This window comes from Zonotrichia leucophrys, chromosome 1A (genome assembly GCF_028769735.1).
Source record: "Zonotrichia leucophrys gambelii isolate GWCS_2022_RI chromosome 1A, RI_Zleu_2.0, whole genome shotgun sequence".
Classification (NCBI taxonomy): domain Eukaryota; kingdom Metazoa; phylum Chordata; class Aves; order Passeriformes; family Passerellidae; genus Zonotrichia; species Zonotrichia leucophrys.
The window spans coordinates 65400134-65421867 of NC_088170.1; the positions used below are offsets into that span (position 1 = coordinate 65400134).

Consider the following 21734-nt stretch of genomic DNA (forward strand, 5'->3'; position numbering starts at 1 on the left):
TTCTCTGAGACAATGTTTGAGTTACAGTGAAGATGAATAGAGAGGAGGGCAATCATCAGAGCACTTCATGGCACAAAGCAAAATAACCGCCAGCCTGCCTTCCCTAGGAAACCCGTTGTGTAAATATTTGGGTAGACGCCTCCAAAGGAGATTTAAAGTCTTGTGATAAAGGTAACTAAAACGTCCTTTCCTTGAGAAAAACAGCTGCAGTTCAGAAGATCCCATGAGTAACCATGAGGCAGATTTCCTTTCTGTAGCATCTCTGTATTAGAGTAAACAAACGTATATGTCAGGAATTGCTGTCACCTATGGACCTCAAAATGTTTTGCAAAGGTCAGGATCAGATTTTCTGTCCTCAAGGTGCAGAAGCCAAGGAGCAGAGAAAGAATGCATGCCTTGTGTACAGTCAGCCCTCCTGCAGGCTGCTCCAGCTCCTCAGCCACACTGACACATTGCTTCAGGTCTTCACATGCCTTAAAAGCAGTATCTGTGTTTGAGTATTGAAGATATATTATCTCTACACACTCACATATATAAATGACAGAGCTTTTTAAAAGCACTCATGCTCAGTTCTTCAAGCTCTTGGGGGGTCATGCTGCATGAGCAGGCACTAAAAGAAGTGGCAGATTTTCAGAATAAAAATGTGAGTTGCCGAGCTGTTTTGGGTGGGGAAAAAATGTGTTCTGCATTTTGGCGCAAAACTTCCATCTGAGCTTGTGTTAAGTGTGGTCCATGAGATGCTCATGGCCCATATTCACACCCTGCCCGTGCAGCTTGCTGCCATATGGGTGAACTGTTAGCACTCAGGAGTGCGTAACACACTCCCACCTCTTCACATGTCTTGAGAAGCTTTGGAAGTCTGAGGGATTGCTGTGGATACAGCATCCTGGCAGAGCTGCAGCTGAGTGAGCAGCAGGGATAGCCATGGAACCCCTCTAGGAGCTGTCTCACCTCACTTGAAATGTTTGAGTGTTCCCTCTGCCTTTGAGCATCAAGGGCATCTCAGCTGTTAGGCTGAATTTGGCTTTTTAATTTCTGGAGTTGGGGAAGAGGGATCTTGACCTCCAGAAGGAAAGTGGAGGGGCTGTGTTGGTACAGAAAATCTCACTGAGCTCACTGTGAAAACCAGGACTTGATCAGGACTGACCCCCCTCGTTTCCCTGCCACATCAAGTGTCCCCCTCTTCTGTCAGGAAGCCTGCTCAACCATTGTTTCTTGTCCCTTTGCTGGGATTTTGCTTTTTCAAGGTGAAGGAAAAGTTATGCCTTGGTGCCTCTTAGTTCAAGTTCCTCTTAGCTTAGTTCTCCCCATCCTTCTTTGGGTAAGAGCCTTGGGAAGGGAGAACCTCAATTCAGTCCTGTGCTCTCCCTCCCTCCATCCAGACTCTGGTACTCTCAGTTCATTTTGGTGACCTCCTGCTCCCATTCATGAGGCTTTGGTGTAGATTTCCCTTCTCTGATTGCTCAGGGAAGCAGAAGGCATTCCCTGGCTGGTTTTGCAGGAGCCAGCCACAGCCCCATGCACGGCAGAGCAGCAGATAGTGCAGAGCAGCCAATTTGCACAGTGTCAGAGGCAGCATCTTTTACCCAGACAGGCTGTGCTAAATCAGGGCCTTCTTGCTGTGCTTTGAAATGCTCCCGTTCCTTGCTCTGACGAACCGGCAGAGTTTGTATAGATCCAACAATGCAAAAAAGCACATAATGTGGGCTTCAGACACCTGGTGGAATAATAAAGCAGAAAGGAGGGAGGGCAGGACCATCATATTTTAGCTTGTATCAAGTAGGAAGCCTGTCTCTACCTTCTTTTCTTTTCTCTTGGAAAGCTCTGCTCATTTCTAAGGCAAATGAAAAGCCCCGTGGCTGGGGGAAGGAAATGCTGCAGCAGATCTCCAACCTGTGGACCTGCTGAGCTTCAAGGGATGTTCATGAAAGGCCTTTCAATTAGTCAACCATCATGTGCTGCATTTCAGAGCTTTGCTTTATTCAGATATTTATTCATGTTCCCAGCTGTTTGCATTTGGGATTTCTTTTAGCAGTGAAAGCACTAAGGGGTTATGAAACTCCGGGCTGGAAAAGTACAGAGAGCTAAAGAAGCTCCATAGTGCTTTGCTGAAACACTACAGCACAAAGTCAGACATCTCAGAAAATGTTCCCTCTTCCCCCTTTCACCTGCTTTTATTCATATTTCAACTTTGTTATAGCCAATGGAGCACAACACACGAAAGCAGGACTGTGTTCCATCCCTGCCATCGCCACAATGAACTCACTGCTTTATCTCTTGCCTTGGGTAAACTCATATTAAACCTGGAATATCACTGCATATTCCCCATCTTGGAGATGCAGTGGATAAGTGACAGTAAGAGGATGAGGGAGATGTCAAAGCACAGCTCAGGCACTCAGAGTTTTATCTGCTGGGGAAGCCCAGTGAAGGAAGCTTGTGGTTCCCCCTGCCTGTGTGAACATGACCCACACAACTCTTCCAAGCAGGAGAAACCATTGCAAAGCCCTTCTGTGAGCCTCTGGCATATTTTTACAACTGAGCTGAAAGCTGTTTAATAGTGAAAAATCTCGCTCACCAAGTAATGCACCTTAGGAGAAGATATTTTTTGCATAACGTTTCTTACTGGGGGAAATTCTCGTAAGACAATTTATTGCCATGGCAGTAACTGGTTGACATTTATGAGAAGCCTTGTTTTACAAGGCTTTCCTTTGGCTGCAGTGCCAGGGCTCCAGTTGTGCTGATGGAAGAAGAAAAGGAAGGTGATGTTATTTTGTGTGCAGGATAGAGATGCATTGATGTGAATAACAAAAAGGGTTGTATAACAAAAATTCTGCGTGAATTGCATGGGATTGTTCCTTCCAGAATTGTCAATTGTGGATGAGTTGAAGGGAAAAGCTCATTTTGACAGAAGTTTTCTCATAATAAACCATGCCTCTTCAATGGCCTGCTTAAGTTTCAACAGAGTTGTTGGAATACTTGAATCTTTGTTTTGTGGAAGGGGCTGGGTAAGACTTGTTTCAATCTGGTACCAGAAAAAGGAGAGATGGATGTGAGACAGAGCTGTCAAGAGGGAGGACAGAAGCACCCAGAAGAGGCTGATGGGCTCCTGTGCAGAGAGACAGCAGGATGAGGATGATGCTGCTGGAGATGGCTGAGGTTGCAGATCCTGTGGCAATGGCCACACAATGCCTGGAATCTTGAATGGGCAAAGCTGATGGTGGAGCACCCACCACTGCCTCCTGGATGCCAGCACATCCAGCCCCATCAGCCACAGGGGCAGCTGATTTTTAACCCGCAGAGCTGAAGCAGAAAGCTGAGCTGTCCTCAGTTAACCCCCCAAGCACACTTCCCACTCTCTGCAAGGCAGCTTTGTGTCAGGGGCTCAGCTTGGCACTGGTGGGAAGAGGTGATGGATGAGGGCAGGAATGCCCAGGATGCTGCAGCAGTTTTGTCTCCAGCAGCCTGTGACCCCCTCCCACTGGGATCCTGTGGACTCTGCTCCCTTCTGGTGATACTTTAGGACTCACCATGGCAAGCAATATTATTAAATTGAGCTGGGGATCCATGCAAAGCACAGGAAGATGCCTTGGCTGCAGCTGGTGGGTCCCTGGGGGGCTAAGCTGAACTGTGGGGCTGCTCTGGGTCTGTGCCAATGTGAGTCCAGGTGTGCATGAGCATTGTAGGGTGAGCCCACCCTGGGGGGCTGCCTGTGTGCTGCCTAAGTCATGCTGAGAAAGGGATTTCCAAGAGCCAAAGAGGCTTAAGGCTGCCCATATCCCATTAACAGATAGTGGGATTGTGCCTGTCTCTGAAGGGCTTTGTGGGACTGAGCTGGGATCTGTAACTCTGCAAAGCAAAGTTGCTCCTCACTCACAGTGCTCTGTGCAGGAGAGGGCTTGATGCTCTGTAGAGGAGTTCCCTCAGACCACAGCTCATTTATTTCTGAGAACCCCAATCCATGGACCTTGGAAATCTCATATAAGCCTTGTACACATAATAGTTTCAATGATATTATTTGTTAACTGTTGTAATAAACTGCTGGTGTGGGAGCACCTTTCGACCAGTACAGTGACGTCAGAAGTGGCTCCTGTGGTACATCCTAAATAGGATACTCCAAGTAGGACAAGCCCATTTCAGGACTCAGGGCCAGACAAGCCCCTGGTGCCACTCCATGGAGCAGCATCAGCACAGCCAGGGAGGAGCCTGGCCCCACAGTCCCTGTGGCATGGCTGGATCCCTGCTGTTGAGGGGCTTGGGGAAGCTTGCCTGGATGTCTCCTCTGCCAGCCAAGCCAGCTGCAGAGCTGGAGGCCTCAATGTGGAATGTCAGGGCCCCTGTGCTGCAAACCTGCCCCCACTGGAGCACCCTCCTCCTCCTGGCAGCTGCATCCCAGCAGGCACCAGACACCCCTCCATGACAGCTACCAGGGCAGCTTCTCTTTTTCTCCTTCCAGCCTTTTCTTTACCCTGGTGCCAAAAGAAGGGGGATTAATTTAAAAAGGAAGGAGTAAACACAAACCAAAAGGACTGCACTGAATGAAAGGCTCCAAGTTGTGCTGGGGGAAGGCAGCAGCCACGTGCTAAGCTGTGACTCCAGACACCCTGACACGTGTTCCTCTTCTCCCTTGCAGATGACAGAGGGTCGCAGATGCCAAGTGCACCTCCTTGATGACAGGAAGCTGGAGCTCCTTGTTCAGGTAGGAACTGCACATTTCATCTTTTGGTAGTTTGCTACAGCTGTGGGTTTTCACCAGGGTGGGGAGAGTAAAGGCTTTTCAGCTGGTTTTCTCAGCAGCCTCACGCTGTGATTGCCTGCAGAGCTCAGGGAAGCTGCAGTAGGGCTGCCTGAGAAGGATCTGCAAAGGCATATCTGTGGGAAGGACTAATTCAAGACATATTTTTACTTTATGCTGTGCCAAAACTGTCCCAGTCCCTGCCAATGAGATAGAAAAGCACCTCTGGTCATTTTTGACACTATTATTATATCTCTTAACTATGTTTTTGAGGCACTGCTTAGCTATGAGAAACGCATTGCATCTGCTTAAAATACCTCCAGTTCTCTGCTTGCCACCCTAAATTGCTGGGCTGCACATCAGAGGGGATTGTGCCCATGCCCTGTGAATGTGGTTGGCAGCAGAAGATGCTGTGGTGGTCATGCCACAGGCAGGGATTTCTTGTAGGCTCATGTGTCAAACACAAATATGTATTAAAATTAGTCCATGTTCCATCTGCCTTATTTTTTACTTAAAAAAAAAAAGAAGGAAGGCTGGAAACAATGAGAGTCTGGTGGTGGCTTTGTAAGGATTGGCTGGTGAAAGCTATAGCATCCTACACTTTCCTGACAATTTTGGCTCCTGTCTCAGAGATCCCCAACGGGTTAACAGCAAGAATTAGAAGAATGTCTTTCCTTTTACAAAGGCTTCCACAGGCAGCCACAGGCAGCCAAAGCAGCAGGAAATGAAACTTCCCATAGCACCCAAATGCCCTGGCTACAGCTGATAAGATGGGAGGGGGGGCAGGATCCTGCCCAGCACCTGAATGGGGATGGCTGGAGGGAACTTGAATCACAGGAAGCACGTTCAGCCTCACGTTCTGGAAAGTTGCTTAAAAATACCATTACAAAACTGTTAATGGGTAATGTTTTTACAGTCATCTAGGAGGTGAAATCCCTCAGCTGCCCCTGACACACAGAATGTTCAGAGAGTGCCTGGATAACCATGAGTCAGGCCAGTGGTGGAAGGAGAACAGCTAAATGAGGATGACTAATTAAAACAAAACACCATAGCAATGGTCTCTGCATAGGCTGCACCGGGTTCTCTGATGTTTTGCAGCTGGCTGGGGGGGAAGTTTAGTCACCTTCATCACAAGGACACAGCACTTGGCTTCCGGTGTCATCTAAATGCCTTTTCTAATTTTTCTTAGTTCAATTAAAAATTAAAATGGACTATTGGAGAATAGCTCTGCTAAAGCACTGCTCGGTATATTAATAATCACAGCTTAAAATATAGTGCAGGAAATCTATGAGAGCTGCCCTGGCCAACCTACTTATTTGGGGTTTGATCAATGACACTAAAAAACCACAGCAGGATGACAGCCAAGGAGGCTGGTGTGGGAAAATGTGTCCACTTCCAAGGGAGCAGGAATGGTGCCACGTGATATCATGTTTTTTTAAGTGTTTGATCACACCTTCAGTGGAATTCCTTGTAATCAATAGAGGAAGCAAATTGCTCTGTAAATCACACTAACTAGTTTGCAAGTGACCCATGGTTGAATTTTATTAGTACAACAAATCGTTTTGGTGTTTTCAAGTAATGTGTGAATGGGGGAAGCCGGGAGGGTGATGATGAAAAATTCATGCCCAGAAAAAGCAGCAACCTCTGTTGCATGCACTACTCAGATCTCTGAGTTCCTCCATGCCCCCATTTATACAGGAATATCCACTGAGGCATCTCAGATCCTTTTCTGGCCTAATGACAATGCTGTTAGGCAGCTTCCAGTCAGGGTGAAATCGCTTTTGGGTGGAGCAGATGAAGAGGAAGGTGGATGTTTTGGACTTGAGGATGTCTCCAGTATTGATTCTCTTTGCAGACATGGGCACAGCACTTTGGTTTGCCTGCCTGTAAAGCACCGGCAAAGCCACCAGTGTTGGGTGGTCCTGGAGCTGCTCCACTCAGCAGGAGAGGGCTGAGGTTACCCAAAGAGATGAGCAGCTCTTTGTCCCAGTGGGCTCAGCTCCCTCTGGGAGCAACATGCACGCTGCAAGGGGAAATCTCACCAGCTGACCCATATTGTTTGTACCTTATCTTGAGATTTCAGATAAAAATTGTTTTGTAAGTTCTGAGCACCGTTGTTTTTATTAGTGACTTGAACTAGAAGCTGTAAATAAAGTGTTCATCCAAGCCCAAGCTTCTGGCTGTCACTTCAAAGCTGTGTTTTTCTGTGGGTGTCTTGCCATGGGCTGGAACACAGGGCTGGTTTGCTGGGTTTTATCATGAAAGAGGTGCCTCCATAGCTCTGTTGGGCCTCAAAATCTAGACCTGCATTGGCTTGAATTGCTCAGGAGTCAGTATCTTAAATTCTCATGTGAAATTTCCTCCTTTACATCAATGTTTCTTGGAGGCTTTTCCACTCCTATGAGAGTTTAGGAAACAGCACTGGTAATCACTAAATTTGATTTCTCTCCATGGGAGAGATCAAAAGAACAGCCTAACCTGGATCTGGCTTTACATCACCTTTCAGGGCTTGTCTGTGTGATATCAGATGCTCTGCCTGGAGAAGGGTTCAGGGATCCTGCTGCTGTATTTTCATAGAACCACAGAATCACAGAAAGGTTTGGGTTGGAAGGGATCTTAAAGACCATCTAGCTTCACTCCCCCTGCCATGGGCAGGGCCACCTTTCACCGGAACTGAGTAAAGAATTTCTTCCTAACACCTAATCTAAGTCCCTCCTTTTTTTTAGTTTAAAACAATGTCCCCTTTTCCCATCTCTATCTGCCCATGGAAAAAGTAACTCTCCCTCTTTTTAATAATCCTCCTTTAAGTACTGGAGGGTTGCAGTGGGGTCTCCCTGGACTCTTCTCTTTTCCAGGCTGAACAACCCCAGCTCTCTTTTCTTCGTGGGAGAGATGCTCCAGGCCTCTGCTCATCTTTGGAGTATTCCTCTTTGGTGTAGGGAAAAAAAAGGAGAAGAAGCTGGGTCTGATTGAAGGAGAGAGCTGGGTGCAGCTCCCTCAAAGGGATGCAGAAGATCTTGAAACAGCTTTGGCCAGTGGCTCTGGGGAGATGAAATTATTTCCTATCCTGCCTGAAGTGCTGCTGGGCAAAGCCAGATGCATCTGGGAACAATCAGGGTGTTTGCAAAAAGCAGTGTATTAAGCAAATGCACTCCCTTTTTGTCTGTGAATTAGCTGTGATCAGACATGGGGGTTCATGAATCTGTCATTTGAAATATATCAGTTGGTGGGTAATGAGGGCCAGGCTGCAGGAGGACAGGGGGTGGAACTGGTGCTTCTGCTCACAGGAGTCAGCAGTAGCTCAGTGGGACAGCTCTGCCAGGCCAGACTGAAATGTTTCAACACCACAAATTCCCTCCCAAAACTGCAAAAACCCCTCTGACAGGCCACACAGCTATGTCCAGTTGGACCCACCAGGCACATAGGTTTTATTTGCATTACTGTCCCCCAAAAGTGAGATTTTGGCTCAGAGGCAGCATTTATAACCCCTTCTGTGAATGTTGGCTTGCTTCAGTGTTGGCACATAATGCAAGGCTTGGGGTTACCATCATCAGGAAAGAGATCCTGGCTTCACTCAGACAAAGGGTCCTGACTGAAATCTTGTCCTTCCAAGTCAAGCAGCTGCAGAGTGGTGCAGCAGCAGCTAAGGAAAAGCAGAAACAGAGGATTTGTGGATAAAAGAAAACCCTCCCCAATGTGTTTTGTCAGATAAATGCTGAAATTTAGAAGGGCTAATCATAAACAGAGACAGAGGAGGATCATATGGAAATCTCTTCCTGAGGGTCTGAAACTCAAAGGCTATTTGACTTGGGATTAGGCAGAAAAGTTGCATTTGGTGTGTGTTTCATTTGATAAATGCCTGCTGAAGATCTGGAGTGTGTGGCAAGTTTATACAGCATGGTTTTTTGGACAGTTTTTTCTTTCTGAGCAGGAGCAGAGTGTAGCTCCGTGGATCTTAAAATCTGAGTGATTTCTCCTGTTTCTGTTTGATGCATGTTTAGTTTGTAGCACAGTTCTTTTTTTTAAAAAGTGTTTGGCTTTATCCAGATAATCTTCTTCAGTGAGCAAGTCCATTTTCATACTTCTGGAAAATGGATTTCCTCCATTCCCCCCTCACAGCCTCCCTATCAGTTATATTATTTCCCAGTGACCATGTATCATTTGCCTGCTGCACATGAAAGGTTTGTGTTGCTTTATTCAAAGACTTTTGCGTAATTGCCAATTCCTTCCTTTTCATGTGGATTTTATAAACATGGCTTCTTTTTTTTTTTTTCTGGGATGGCTGAATCAGGCAGCCTGGCTTGATCCTGGCTCCTGCACTGGCTGTGCCTGTTATCTGACAGCAGCTCAGGCAACTGTCATCCACAAGTGTTAAGCCTCCTAATTCTTTCTCTCTGGAGGAGCTGTTGCAGAAATGGAGCTCATCTGAGGCTCGTAGCAGAGCTGTCTGTGGGGTCTGAAAGCTCTGCAATTTGAGTGTGGGAAATAACTGGGCAATTTGTTTCTGACCTCCTTCCTAGGAACCACTAAGCCAGGGAGAGACAGGGGGGTCAGCACAACCTGTAGGTGGTGATTAACCATTTCTCTCTCCATGTGGACATTTCTTGAGTAACTCTTCTTGCAGCATTTCCATCTCCCAGCTGCCATGCAGGTGCATGCAGAAGCACAGTGACACCTGTACATGCACAGCCAAAATTAACAGGATGCACTGAACATCCCTCTTAATCAGCTCTGCTCTGAGTGAGTGAGGAATCTTTCAGGAGCACAGGATTTGTTTGCAGTGTGCCTGCCTGGTGCAGCATCTCATCCCCAGGAACTGTTTGCAGTGCCTGCCTGGTGCAGCATCTCATGCCCAGGAGCCTCCTCCAAGCCATACTGGGAGACACTGGAGCTGTGAGCTGGCAGAGTGCCCTGTGGGCTGCTGACTCACTGCCACATGGGTGGCTGTCACCTTGTCACCAGCATGGCTATACCAGGGGGAATGCTCAGTTTGGAGCTCAGTTTTGGTGTCCCTCACTCCTCTGGGATCAGCCCCACTGGCACCAGCCTGAGGCTCACTGTCCTGGGGAAGCAATGGCACCCTTTGAGAGCAATAGCGCCATTAGTTGTGGCTGGAGAGAGAAATAAAACAGTCTGCTCACCCTCCCAATAATCTGTTGGATTTTTTGCAGTATTTTCAGTACTTTTCATGATCAAGAAATTGCAATCCATGGGGCTTTTCTTACTTCCTCACTTCTGCATGCCAGTGAGCAGGGTGGTTACCTGGGCTGGTGGTGAAACTGCCATCACCTTTAGGTGGTGCTGAGGCTGGCACCTGCCTACATCAGGAGAAGCTGCCTAACTTTGGATACAGGTTTTGCATGAGGACCAGCAGTATATCCCATCCTCAGTGTGGATAAACAAGCCCCAGGATGGCCTCAGTCTCCTCAGGGAAGGCACAATAATTGCAGAAGAATGGGGTCCAGCCCTGCTTCACTGCCAGAACTGGGGAAACATCAGCTCCAGGGCTGATGCAGAAATGCAGCCCTGACCGTAAATGGAGATGTTTGGGTGCCAGTAGCTGTCCTTGCCATGCAGGAGAGGCAGCTCCAGTCCTGCAGAGCACCAGGCTCTGCTCCAGAGGCGTTTTTAACCACCCCTGTGGAAGGCAGTGGCAGCCAGTGCTGGCCTGGGGGTGAGCACAGGGGTCAGTACTGCCCTGCCACCTCACTGCCCTCCCTACACCCCTGCAGGAGCTGCCAGTGAATATATTCTTGGAGTTGTCTATAGGGCATGTCCTGCTGGGCATGGAGAGCTGGAGTGGGCTCAGTGATGCCCAAGGTGGGATCCCTGCATCCCCTCTTCCCACCCAGCCTCTCCATGCCTGCAGTGAAGCAGCTGAAAAATGTTCCTTCATACAAGGACTTGATCACTGTCCTCTGAGTGGCTCTGAAGGTTATGGGGTGGTGTGCTGCTCCTCTCCAAAATAAAAAAAACATGTTTTCTGTAGGCCAGAAAGACAACTGGAGACCAGGCTGACTTGAGTGGAGTTTTATACTAGGACTCTGGCAGGATCCAGTCCTTCACAGTGAGAAAATGTGAAAACATTGAATTTGAATCATAAATTAAAATTAATTTGAGCAGAAGGGGGCTCAAATATGCCTTCTAGAAAGACCTTATTTTTTCCAAATTGCAGTGTTAGGACTGTGGTTTCTTTCAGAAATAAATCCTGATTTACTACAGCAAGAGTGAGACTGTAGTCCAGCCCAGCAAGTATTTACAGAATTGCAAATGGGATGTTTTAACATTTTTGGCATTAAAAATTATGGAAGTCCAAAGCTTTGGATGAACTCAGAACTCACACCAAGCAGTGTCTAAAGTGGGATTTATATCACTGGGACAAAGCACAGAATTGCCCCTTCCCAGCCTGTGGCTCAGGGCAGATGAGGAGTGTGAAGCCACTTTCTTGACAGGAAAGATTTATCCTGGCCTTTGTGTGCCTCCCAGGCTCCTGTTTGAAACTTCTGATCATCCTGAGCACAGCTGCAAACTGCAAATACATGGCTGGGCTTGGTCACCATGGGATGGGGAGAGATGGAGGAGAGATTGCTGTACCAAAAGGGAGGTGGGACCTCAGAAATGAACAGAACGGAACAATTCATGTCTCTCACTGAGCAAACAGTGAACCATGAGCTAAGAGCACTTCTGCTGCAAAGTTCTCTGTTAACCAAAAAAATACCCATTTGGTGTTGCTCCAAGGTGAATGTGGTGCTGGGAACATTCCCAGCCAGCCCAACTCCTGCAGACACACTTTCTGTACAATACGTACATGTTGTCTTACACCAGGTAAATGGATAAATGAAAAATGGACCAGGAGAGCCAGGTGTGCTACCAAATCCATCCTTCCAGCCTCCAAGGGGTGCCTCTGTTGAACTGCTCTGCAGAGCCTCTCCAATTCCCTCAAAAAGCATCCACCACTGCCATCCATGGCTTACAGAACTTCTGGTGTCAGACTGCAGGGCTGTATCTCATGGTTCAGTTCTCAGCTTAGGCTCCAGCAAACCCAGAAGTCAAACCTGGAGGGGAGAGCGTGTGCTGGGAAATGGAAATAGAAGAGAACAGGGGCAGAAAATAAAAAAAAAATTTGATGTGCAGAGCTGGGGAGTTCAGCTTAAGAGCCAGAGGGATCTCAGGCAGGGTGAAGGTGGCAAAGCAGATAATCTCAAGGTTGCCCTTGATTGTGAGGGCAGAACTGAAAAGATTTAGGACAGGAGGCAGAATCAGCACCTCAGAGGGGAATCCTGAGCTGGGCTCAGATTTAAGGGCGAAGAGCCTCTGCTCTGCACCCTGGCTTGGCTGCATTAAGAACAAGAGTGGTGCTGGTCCAGGCTCAGCAGCTCTGCCACGATCCATCTTTACAAAAGGGTTTTGTGATGGTTCATGGGTTGATCTCAGAGTGCAAAAAACACCAACACGGCACAGGGGGTTGCAGTGATAATCAAAAAAAATGTACCTTTATTGAATAACCACAACAAAATGCATTGGAGAGGAATTGGGGAAAAAGGGAAAAATAAAGAAAAAGAGGGAGGAAGAGAAGGGAAGGTATATAGTTAGTTACCAAACATAGAACGGCAAAGTCCCTTGATGTCCAGCCAATGGAGTTCACCAGGTCATGTCCGGGGTGATCTCAGGGTTGCAGTTCATCCACGCTCTTATTATACTCTTTTTTGATGGGGGAAGGGGTGAATCTTGAAACCAAATCAGTTGTATTTTTGGGGAAAAATAATGGTATTTGGAGAAGGGTACACACCATCCATGTTCTCAGCAGTGAGTGAGAGCCATTGTCTTCTTGGCCCACTGCTCACACCTGCATCATCCATCTTGCTTAGGTCAGCTTGCCTCCCCCACACACCTTCCCCGGGCTGGGGGTTTCAGTCTCAGTCCTTGGAAAGAGTTGGGGGGCCTTTTCACATAGGGATTTCATGTCTTGGTTTTTGATGGAGAGGCTTCTTACATCTCAGTCTGTCTGTCACGGTGGTTGTAAAACAGATGAGGAGTCTTCTGTGAGGGATCACCCAAAACTCAGAAGTCCAGCCAGGCCAAGAGGTGGGACAACTTCCAGGGCTATTGTTGCAAAAAAGACAAGGTGCCCCCTTCTTCTTTCATTGGGTTCAGTGTAGCATGCAGCAGACATACCTGTGAACAATAGCTTAGCAATGCTCTCAGGTCTCGGGACCCTTGGCATGTAACTTTCTCCTACAGAGCCAGAAAATTCAGACAAGGGTCTTTTCTTCAGCGGTCCTCAATGACAATTGTGAGACAGATGAGGGAAACTTCGGACAGAGTCTCAGCAGCTCCCAGGTGTGCTGCATGCTCCAAACTCCCCAGAGTTCACTGTGGGTGAGAATGGACACAACCCCCACATTTACAGATGGTATTCGAGGGATGGAGCTGCCAGTGGAGAACATTCCAGCAAGGCAGGCTGTGCAGAGCAAGCTGGCAGGTCATGCACATCAGTGAGGGTCACAGGGAGCAGGATTTGAAGAGGTCAAGTCGGGTGCACAGCTGCAGGCAGGGATCAAGAGCGAGCCCAAACAGGGAACATGGAGAGCCTCCAAGGGGATCTGCCGTGCACCCAAGGTCAATCTGGTCAAGCAGCTCTAGAGAAAGCAAAGCTGTGTCTGGGAAAAGCTGGACTGGAAATTAATGAAACCCAGCAGGGATGGTTCAGCCTGTCCAGATTTGTTCCTCAGCACAGGCAGGGGAGGAGCATCAGCAGAAGCTGGGACAGGTGGGGGCAGGGGGCAATAGCTGCTGGGAGCAAAGTGTCCCCAAGAATGTGCTGGTTCAGTGTCCTGGTTTAGGACAAATTTGGGAGAGAATATCCAAAGGGGGCCCCTCCCTGCAACCAGGAAGAATTCCTTGGAGAGAAGTGGAAAGAACCTGTTTATTTAACAGGCACAGCATCCCCAGCACACAAAATGAACAATACTAGATGACACCACTCTTTCACTGCCCTGAAAGAGATGACACATTCAGAAAGTCCCTCTGGGGGTGCTCGCTCTATTCTCAGTCCCTCCAGCGCTGGGGCAGCTGCTGCCCAGAGTAGGCCCCGCTAGGCCACAGGATGCAAACTCTCCATGTTCCCAGGGCCCGGTCCAGAGCAGGTTCGAGTGGTTCAAAAACAGGGAAAGAAAAAACAGTCCAGGAAAAATTTGGGCTGTTTAGCTAAACTAGCTAATGAGCAGAAGCAAAAAGCAAGAGCAAAGCAGAAGCAAGAGCAAAGCAAAAAAGCAAAAGCAGCATCATGTACTGCCCTGTCTATGTATCCCACCAGCCATGGGGGAGTGGCTGATAACAAAACAAAAAACAAAACTTTCACTCTTCAGAGCCAGTCTTGAAGGCACAGAACATAATATCCAGCATAAACCGAACACACAACTGGGGATACAAGCATCATAATGTCACCCTGGGACAGTCAGGAGTGACCTTGCCGACGGCAGAGGTACTTGTGTGTCCTGAGGAGGTTAGCTGGAGGGGGGGATGCTTTCCTGGTACAGCAGTGCTGCACATTCCCCTCATTCTGAGCTGCCTGGTGGCTTCTGAGCAGTGCTGAGAGCTGGTTTTACCCCATGTACTGAGAGCTGCTTTTACTCCGTGTGCCCTCAGACCCCTGTAACTGAGCCCTGCACAGGTGCCACGTGAGGAGCCTCAGGAGAAAGACTCCCACAGCAAAGTCCTTCCAGCCTCAGGAGAAAATGAACTGGGAATGGCAATCATTGCCCTCCACAGAGGGAAATGAGGGTGTGATTTCCAAAGGCCTGCGTAATCAATACCCCTATTATCAGTCTTCCAGAGTAAATTGCATTTAAACTAATACAGTCTGGGGAGCTATCCGTGAGCTGTCAGGAGAGAGATAAGCTGAAGACACATGTTTATTCATATTGCATATGCTGAGAGCTGAATGTTCTTTACAGCTGGCTAAATGGGGGCGAAGATATTCAGTATGTTTTGCAGCTCTTCTGCTAAAATTTGTCAAAACCCCTTAATTTTGAGCACACCTGGAACTTTTCAAAATCACAGGGGGTGGGGAGGGAAGGGGCTGATGAAAATCCCACTAAAACATCTGGTGAAGGAAGAAAGCTGTTTCCTTTCCTGTGAGGTAACTCCTGAAGCTTTGCAGAGCATCAGCAATTTAAGTTGTCCTGCTGACCTCTCACCACATACACCAACACAGGAATGGCACATCCAACATCTAATGGGTCCATTACAGAGAAAACATCTAATTCACAGTTACTTGGGAGAAATTCAAAAAATCACTATTGTTTCTGCCAGGCTCAGCTGCTCCATGGCTTCAGTGGAGCTTTTGTTCAGCCTGGACCAACCTGCCAGTGTCCAGCAGTGGCTGTGAAGCATGTCATTGTATTCCATGAGATGCTGCTCCAGCCATGGACCAGCCAGTGTCACCCAGCCTTGCTTCCCCCACCCAGGAGTAACTGCAGGGTCTGCCCAACTGTGAGGCACCAACAAGCTCAATAGAGGAAGTAAATTGGGTTTAGCAGCAGGACAACGAGGCTGAAATTCACAGTGCTCCTCCTACTCTCTGCTGCTGCTCCTTCATGGTGGAGTAGCCCTTGTGTTGGTGCCACATCCCATCCCTCACCTCCAGCCTGGCTTGTCTGATGTGTTCCACAGCAGGCAGTGGTGAGATCCACCTCTTTTCACTTAAGGCACAAACAATGTGGGTGTGCCTGAGCCACACTTTTAGAGCTGGTGGAGGGAGGAGGGCACTTGTAGGGCACAGCTGAGCTCATCCTAAAAGGGATCATCTGAAATGAGTTGTGCCTCTTTGTCTCCTCAACTGCAAAAACTCTGTACAATCAGCTGTCTCATAGGTGGGTGATTGTACCAGTTCTGTTCTGGCTCCAGCTGCTCCTTTCATGTCCTCCTGGCTGGACAAGAAACCCAAGTAGTAAATTCAGGTGAGAAAGTGCTAAACGTGGCACAGGATAAAAGCTGCCTCCTGGAAGATGGTGGAAATAGAAAATTTTTTTTTATAGCATGGTCTGAGCAAGCAATTTTTTAAAATAATAACAGATGTACTGGAGATGATTCCAGGAGATATTGAACCATCTAGAGGAGTGTAGCTCAGGAGAAATGATGAACGAGGCAGCAGAGCAGATTTGCTTTCCTGCAAAGGTAAAAAAGGTGCATTTCCAATTGGAGCTAGCATTTCAGGATGGAACATTTCCCCTTATTGCTGCCATCAAGCTTAGCAGCACAAATGCTAGGTTGATAGTAAATGGGTGAGCAGCTTGATTGTCTAAGCTGTGTTACTCAGCTTATAGAAAATTGTTTTCTATTCCCTTTCCTTTTCAGCCTCAATGGATGCAACTTAGACAAAAGATCTCAACTTTCAACCAAAAGGCAATTCCTTCAGCATGACACAGTGAGAGCTTTGGCCATGAGTGAGGCTCCTGGGCTCAGGGGCATTGCACATAATGAGCAAAAAGGGTTTTAACTGTCTCACTAGGATATTATTTCCTTTTCCTTTCCCTTGCTGCAGGTAACCCAAAGCAGCAGCTGGCCGTGGCTGCATGGTGTCAGGTGGGAACACTTTGCCTGCAGCAATGGATTCAGGCCAGGTGGTTTAGAGCAGCTCAGGTGTGCTTGCACAGACACAGGTTTGAGCATCACACCTGGCAATGACACTGAGCAAAGCAAGGAGGAGCTGGGTGCTGCCAGTAAAGGCTGCTGGGGCTGGTTCAGCCCAGTGCCTGTGGCACAGGAGGGACAGGAGACACCTGCAACCACACTGAGGGGGCAGGAGGCTTGGCATGGGCAGCACAGGCATGCAGGGAGGCCATGCTGCCCTTCCTGAGGGACACCTCAGTGTTCCCCAGCCCTGATTACCCCACCTCTCCCCCTACAGTCCCAATCCATTCCCTCTCCTTTTGTCTAGGAGTGTGTTTTTTAGGACCATTTCTCTAGAAATGATACAAAATGCCTCAAGTGATAGCACAAATCTCCAATCCCCAAACCTTGCTGTATTCCCAGTGTGGCTCGTTGCTTTATTTTGGAGAAGTGCCTACTTATGGGGAAGCTCTGGGTTCTGTGAAATCGAAATGGATTTGTCTCTGTCTTTGGTGGATTATTTCCCCCAGTTCCCCTCCTCCCCAGGGCTGCAGTAGCTGCTGACAGCAGCACAGCCTGAGCTGGGTGCCTGGAGGAGAAGTGAGGCAGTCACTGTGAGCACAGAAAGCCTGCCTGTGGCACTTGTGTCGGCCACAATACTGGATATCATCAGGAAAACCATCAGCTTTTCTAATTTTCAGGACAGAGGAGATGGCTCTTGGCTTATAATTGGGTCATGCCATAAAAAAAAAACCTGCACTGGCTCATCATAAGCAGCAAGATGTACCCATTCTCCCCTTTCATTCCTGCCCTGACCTCTCCCAAAGAGGCAATCCTTTTGGATTAGAGGTTGTTCATACAGATAGGATATCTTTTACTTTCCCATCTCTCTGCACTCAGACATGGCTCATTACAATTATGTTTGAATGAAAACTCTCCTGTTATTACCTTTGCTGGGAAACTGCCCACATTTGGGGAGGAAGAAGCACAGTTCTAAATCTGCCTTGGGAGGAAGCTTCAGCTCTGTTCTGACTTTGAAGCTATCTTGGTAGCAGGTCAAACCAGATGCTTGGAGGTAAAGCCAGCAAAACATGCCAGGTTTTATCTTTGGGAAGATTGGTTAATAGTACAGATTTTGGTTCAGTGACTTATCTCCATCTTGATGAGGAGTGTCCCCTTCTTTGTGCTGCCAGTGTTCAGCATCAGAACAAGTGCCTCCTGTGCCCTCCTGTACAAGCAGCTGCAGCCTGCTCCCTGTCACATCTGCCTTTGGGAGCCACCATCCTCTTCCTCCCCTGGAGTAAAAAAGACTGAGACTGCAGGCATCCCCTCGCCCTCCCTGGGGCACAGGTACATTTTGGGTCACTGGGGTCACACTGCCAAGCTGCAGAGGTACCACTGGCTCCTTGCATAGCCTTGTGGTTACAGCGCAGGATGGAGGTTTGGAGCAGGAGGTGTAGTGGTGACTAAATGTGACCTGACGAGATCATGAGCAGGCCAACAACTCCCATCTCATCCTGGCCCTCCTGGTTTGGCAGCCCAGACAGAGTTAGAGGCTTCAGCTTGTCAGAGTGGATCTTGTAATAGCTCTAAGTTATGCTTGTCTTCTGCAAAAGGAATGAACTAAAGAGATTTGCATCTGCCCTTTTTAAGGATAAAATAAACCACACCAGCCAAGCCATTTTCACTTCATTTGCCCTCCTCACTTTGAAACCAGGATGACCATTTAATATGTAGAGTTCTTCTGATCCACATGGTGATGTGGGCAAGGCCATTGCTGGTGTTTCCCCAGTCTCTCTGATGTTTGTTGGTTTGCTGTGTTATTGTTTGTTGTTTTTATCCAGCATCCATGCATCAGCCCCACACAGCAGCCAGACCATTGCATGGGATGTGCCTCCAGCTGCTCAAAGGCAAAAAGGCTGTTTAGCTGTGGCACTGGCTTGTGGAATTTCCTGATTACCAGAAAGACTAGTTCTGTCTTTTGAGGACATTTAAGCAATAGATGCCTGATTAGAATACCTTTCCACCTGGACTCTGCCTTTACTCCTTCTTCATCCTATCTCTAGTGAGCAAGGAATGAACAAACCTATTTCATTATGTTCTTTCTTCTAAACTTCATCTTCTCTTTTCATTTTTTATTGTCTTTTGAGCAACCAGAGAGTTTATATGTACTAATATGCTTTAAAGAGGAGGAAGCACCATCCATGCCCCTGAGCTGGTTCATCTCATGGGTGCTGAATCCCATTTCTGCCTGCTTCTCACTCTGCTGTTTCCCTCCACTCTTGTCTCAGGCAGATAAATTGGGAACACAGACAGCAGCTGGGATAAGCCCCAGTAACTCCATTGTCTTTGCTCTCTGCACTCATGTCCCTTTCAAAGGCCTTTTGATGCTCCTTCAGCAACCAGAGCTGCATCTGTGTGCTCCACCATGACTTTGGATCCAGGCTTTGGGATAAGGGGTGAGATCTGTCCCTGGCAGCACATCATACATTCCTGACAATGGGTACCCCACAGCCAAATATTGCTAGAATGCAGGATGGTGACTTATATATATACATATATATATATATATCTAGGAATTTGTCAAATGATTCAGCAAATGTCACTGAGCTACAGAGACACTGATGGTCAGGCACATTTGCTATGATTCAGGGCTTGTCACAAGCATTTTGCACAGCTCTAGCTCTTGGGCTCTAGTGGCTAAAGCAGTTCATTCCCTGAAAAACACTATGGAGGCAGAGAGCATGAATTATTATTTGTTTTCACTGTGTGGACAGTTGATCAGTGACAGATGTTTCTAATTGCATTAAGCAAGTGGAAATAATGAGAATTAGATAGCAGATTCTCCAGGAATTTACATTTAGATTGAGTTACAACTTGCTATTAAAGAAGCAAATTCAATGTAGATGCATTCGTTCCTCAGCAGAAATGGGAGACGATTATTTTTAATTATTATTTGATTACTTAAAAATGAGCTGTGTTACTGTACTTAAAAATATTTGACTCAAGGGGATGACTTAATATGTGCACTTTATGTGTCCCTTAAAAGATATGGAACTATGAAATTGCTCATCAACAAACATCTCCAGCTCCCCATCACAGTCCCACTAAAAGGCAAGTGAAAAGCAGAGGCTGCCAGAGCCCATCTCTGAGTGCCCAATTTGGGCAGTGCTGGGCTGGTGCTGATGGCATCAGGCTCACCCGAAGCGTCTGCGTCGCTGACAAACTGAATTAAGTTGCACTGATGGAAGACAAGCTGCATCCCCCCTTGGACACCACGCTCTGCTGGGCTTGGCAGGGATTCCAGGCTGATAATCCCTGTGCTGCTGTTGTGTGGGGCTGAGGGAGAGGCAGCAGGGCTGGGCAGAGGTGGGTGCTCGGGCTGGAGCAGGGCGGGGGACGCGCACGGCCTCGCACGCAGGGAGCAGCAGCATCTGCTGCCTCCACATGACACAGGTCTGACAGCTATCTCCCCCTCCATGCCAAGAGGAAATGAGCTGTGCTTCAAACCACTGGAGGTTTTCCTTTTGGGACTCTATCTCACAGCTCTTTTTTTAATTTTATTTTATCTCCTAGATTTCAAGTTCAGCTTCAGACACAGAAATGTGTGAGTCCCCTGTCAGCAGAGAAGGGATTTATGTGCAGTGCAGATTATTGTATGTCTCTGTTTAGCACAGAATCCAAGCTATAATATTTTTTTAACCAACTAGCTGGCTCAGCTTTTAATTTTTTTTTCCTTTTTCCTAATGAGAGCCTTATCCAGAACTCCTTGAAGTCAGAGTCTGTCTATCAGCTTCAGTAGGCTTTGGATCAGATTTCACATCACTGATTCATTATTAATTACACATCTGGGACTCCCTTTTCAAAGAGTTCATTGTTAAATAAATTCACTTTTAGACATTACAGACTTGGCATTCTTGTGCATTTAATAAAACTCTGGCAAACCAGCAAAGAGCCATGGGCCAGCTTCTCTTCTGGTATTGATGGATGAATCTCCACTGAGCAACAGTGGTTTACACTATAAGGATATAACATATTTCTTTGCTCTCATATAACCACTTTCTGTGTGAGATTAAGTCTGTGTTTGAGAATTTTGCCTTTTCTGGGATTTCTCCTCTCATTTTTATAACTTTTCCTACCAGCAAGAGTTCCTCTGTGGATTCAGACACTGCAGGGTGAAATATATTTGCCATGGAGTTTCTTTTCTCTTCAAAGCAATTCTGGCATCTTTTTCCTTGCACAAACTGCAGTCACATCTTCAGAGCTTCCTGGGAGAGAAGACAGGCAGGCAAATGTTTTGCTGATCCCTAGGGCAAGTGGAATGGAACATTATCTTTCAAAGTATATGTAGGGTCTTTCCCATAGTCCTCAATAATCTAGCTCAAGTCCAGACATTGAAGTGATCAAGAAGCTGCTCTTGAAACTCTTTATACAGAGGAATAATTTTGGCAGAGGAATATGTAGAAATAAAGGCTTTCCTACTGGATTCCATTCAATAGGAGGCTATATTCTTGGTGAAAAAGGAAAAGATCTTATATGGTACATTTAATGGTACAGGGTATTTTTCCCACTTAGCAGCTGGTGGCACAGGGATCAGCAGCCCATACAGGTGTTTCCTGTGCTGCAAGGATCTCCTAAGCTACACTCAGCCCATCCTGTGCTTTTGCAGGGCTGCCCAGACACATGAGGAAAAAAAAGTGGGGTGAGACCTTCTTTTTCTCCTGATGCCATATCAGAGTTTGGCTGAATGGTCCTGGTTAGTACCAAAGTCCAAATAAATTGTGGGGATATATTCATATCCCCATGATATGATGGCTACCCAGTTTCCAAAGCTTTCACTCGGTTAACAACTGTTTAAGGTATATGGAAAGGAAAACCAATAGAAATGCAGCTTCCACTGTTTAAATAATGAAGCTCTGAATGTTGATCAGAGGCAGACATCCACTGAGTCCATGGCATGCTCCCAAAGCAAAAGATAAAACAGTTGTGGAAGGGTCTGTGAAGGAAGAGAATTTTGACACTGGAGTACCTGAGCCCCTCAAAAGTCAAAGCTAATTCCCTACTACAAGTGAAACATCTCTCCTGCTTGTTCACAGAATGACAAATTATGTGAATGGAGAATGACAAAATCTTTTCCCTGCCCTAATTCACCTTCCTCAGTTTTTGAGAAATCACATTAAATGCAGTTATTATCATCACCCTCATGTATGAAGTGCAAATCTTTCCAAAACTGCAGCCCTTCTGCATTAGAAATTATAAAGTTGTTTACTCCTTGCCAAAGAGCAAGTGTGGGGGTGGGTCTACAGCCACCTGGTAGGACATGAGGAGGGAGAGGGAGATGAGAGGGATCTGTCACACAGGCAGTGTGGCTGCTGGCCAGTCCACAGAG

The 21734-nt window shown here is 47.2% G+C and overlaps 1 protein-coding gene across 7 annotated transcripts in view; it reads left to right on the plus strand.

Moving 5' to 3' along the window:
• The window catches only part of FRMD4A (FERM domain containing 4A), a 370654-nt gene that overhangs the window by 235081 nt on the left and 113839 nt on the right, over positions 1-21734 (plus strand). For all 7 annotated transcript variants that reach the window (XM_064703006.1, XM_064703005.1, XM_064703007.1 and 4 more), the window contains one exon: positions 4631-4696. In XM_064703006.1, the coding sequence (XP_064559076.1) occupies positions 4631-4696 (66 nt within the window). The remainder of the gene's footprint in view (positions 1-4630; positions 4697-21734) is intronic.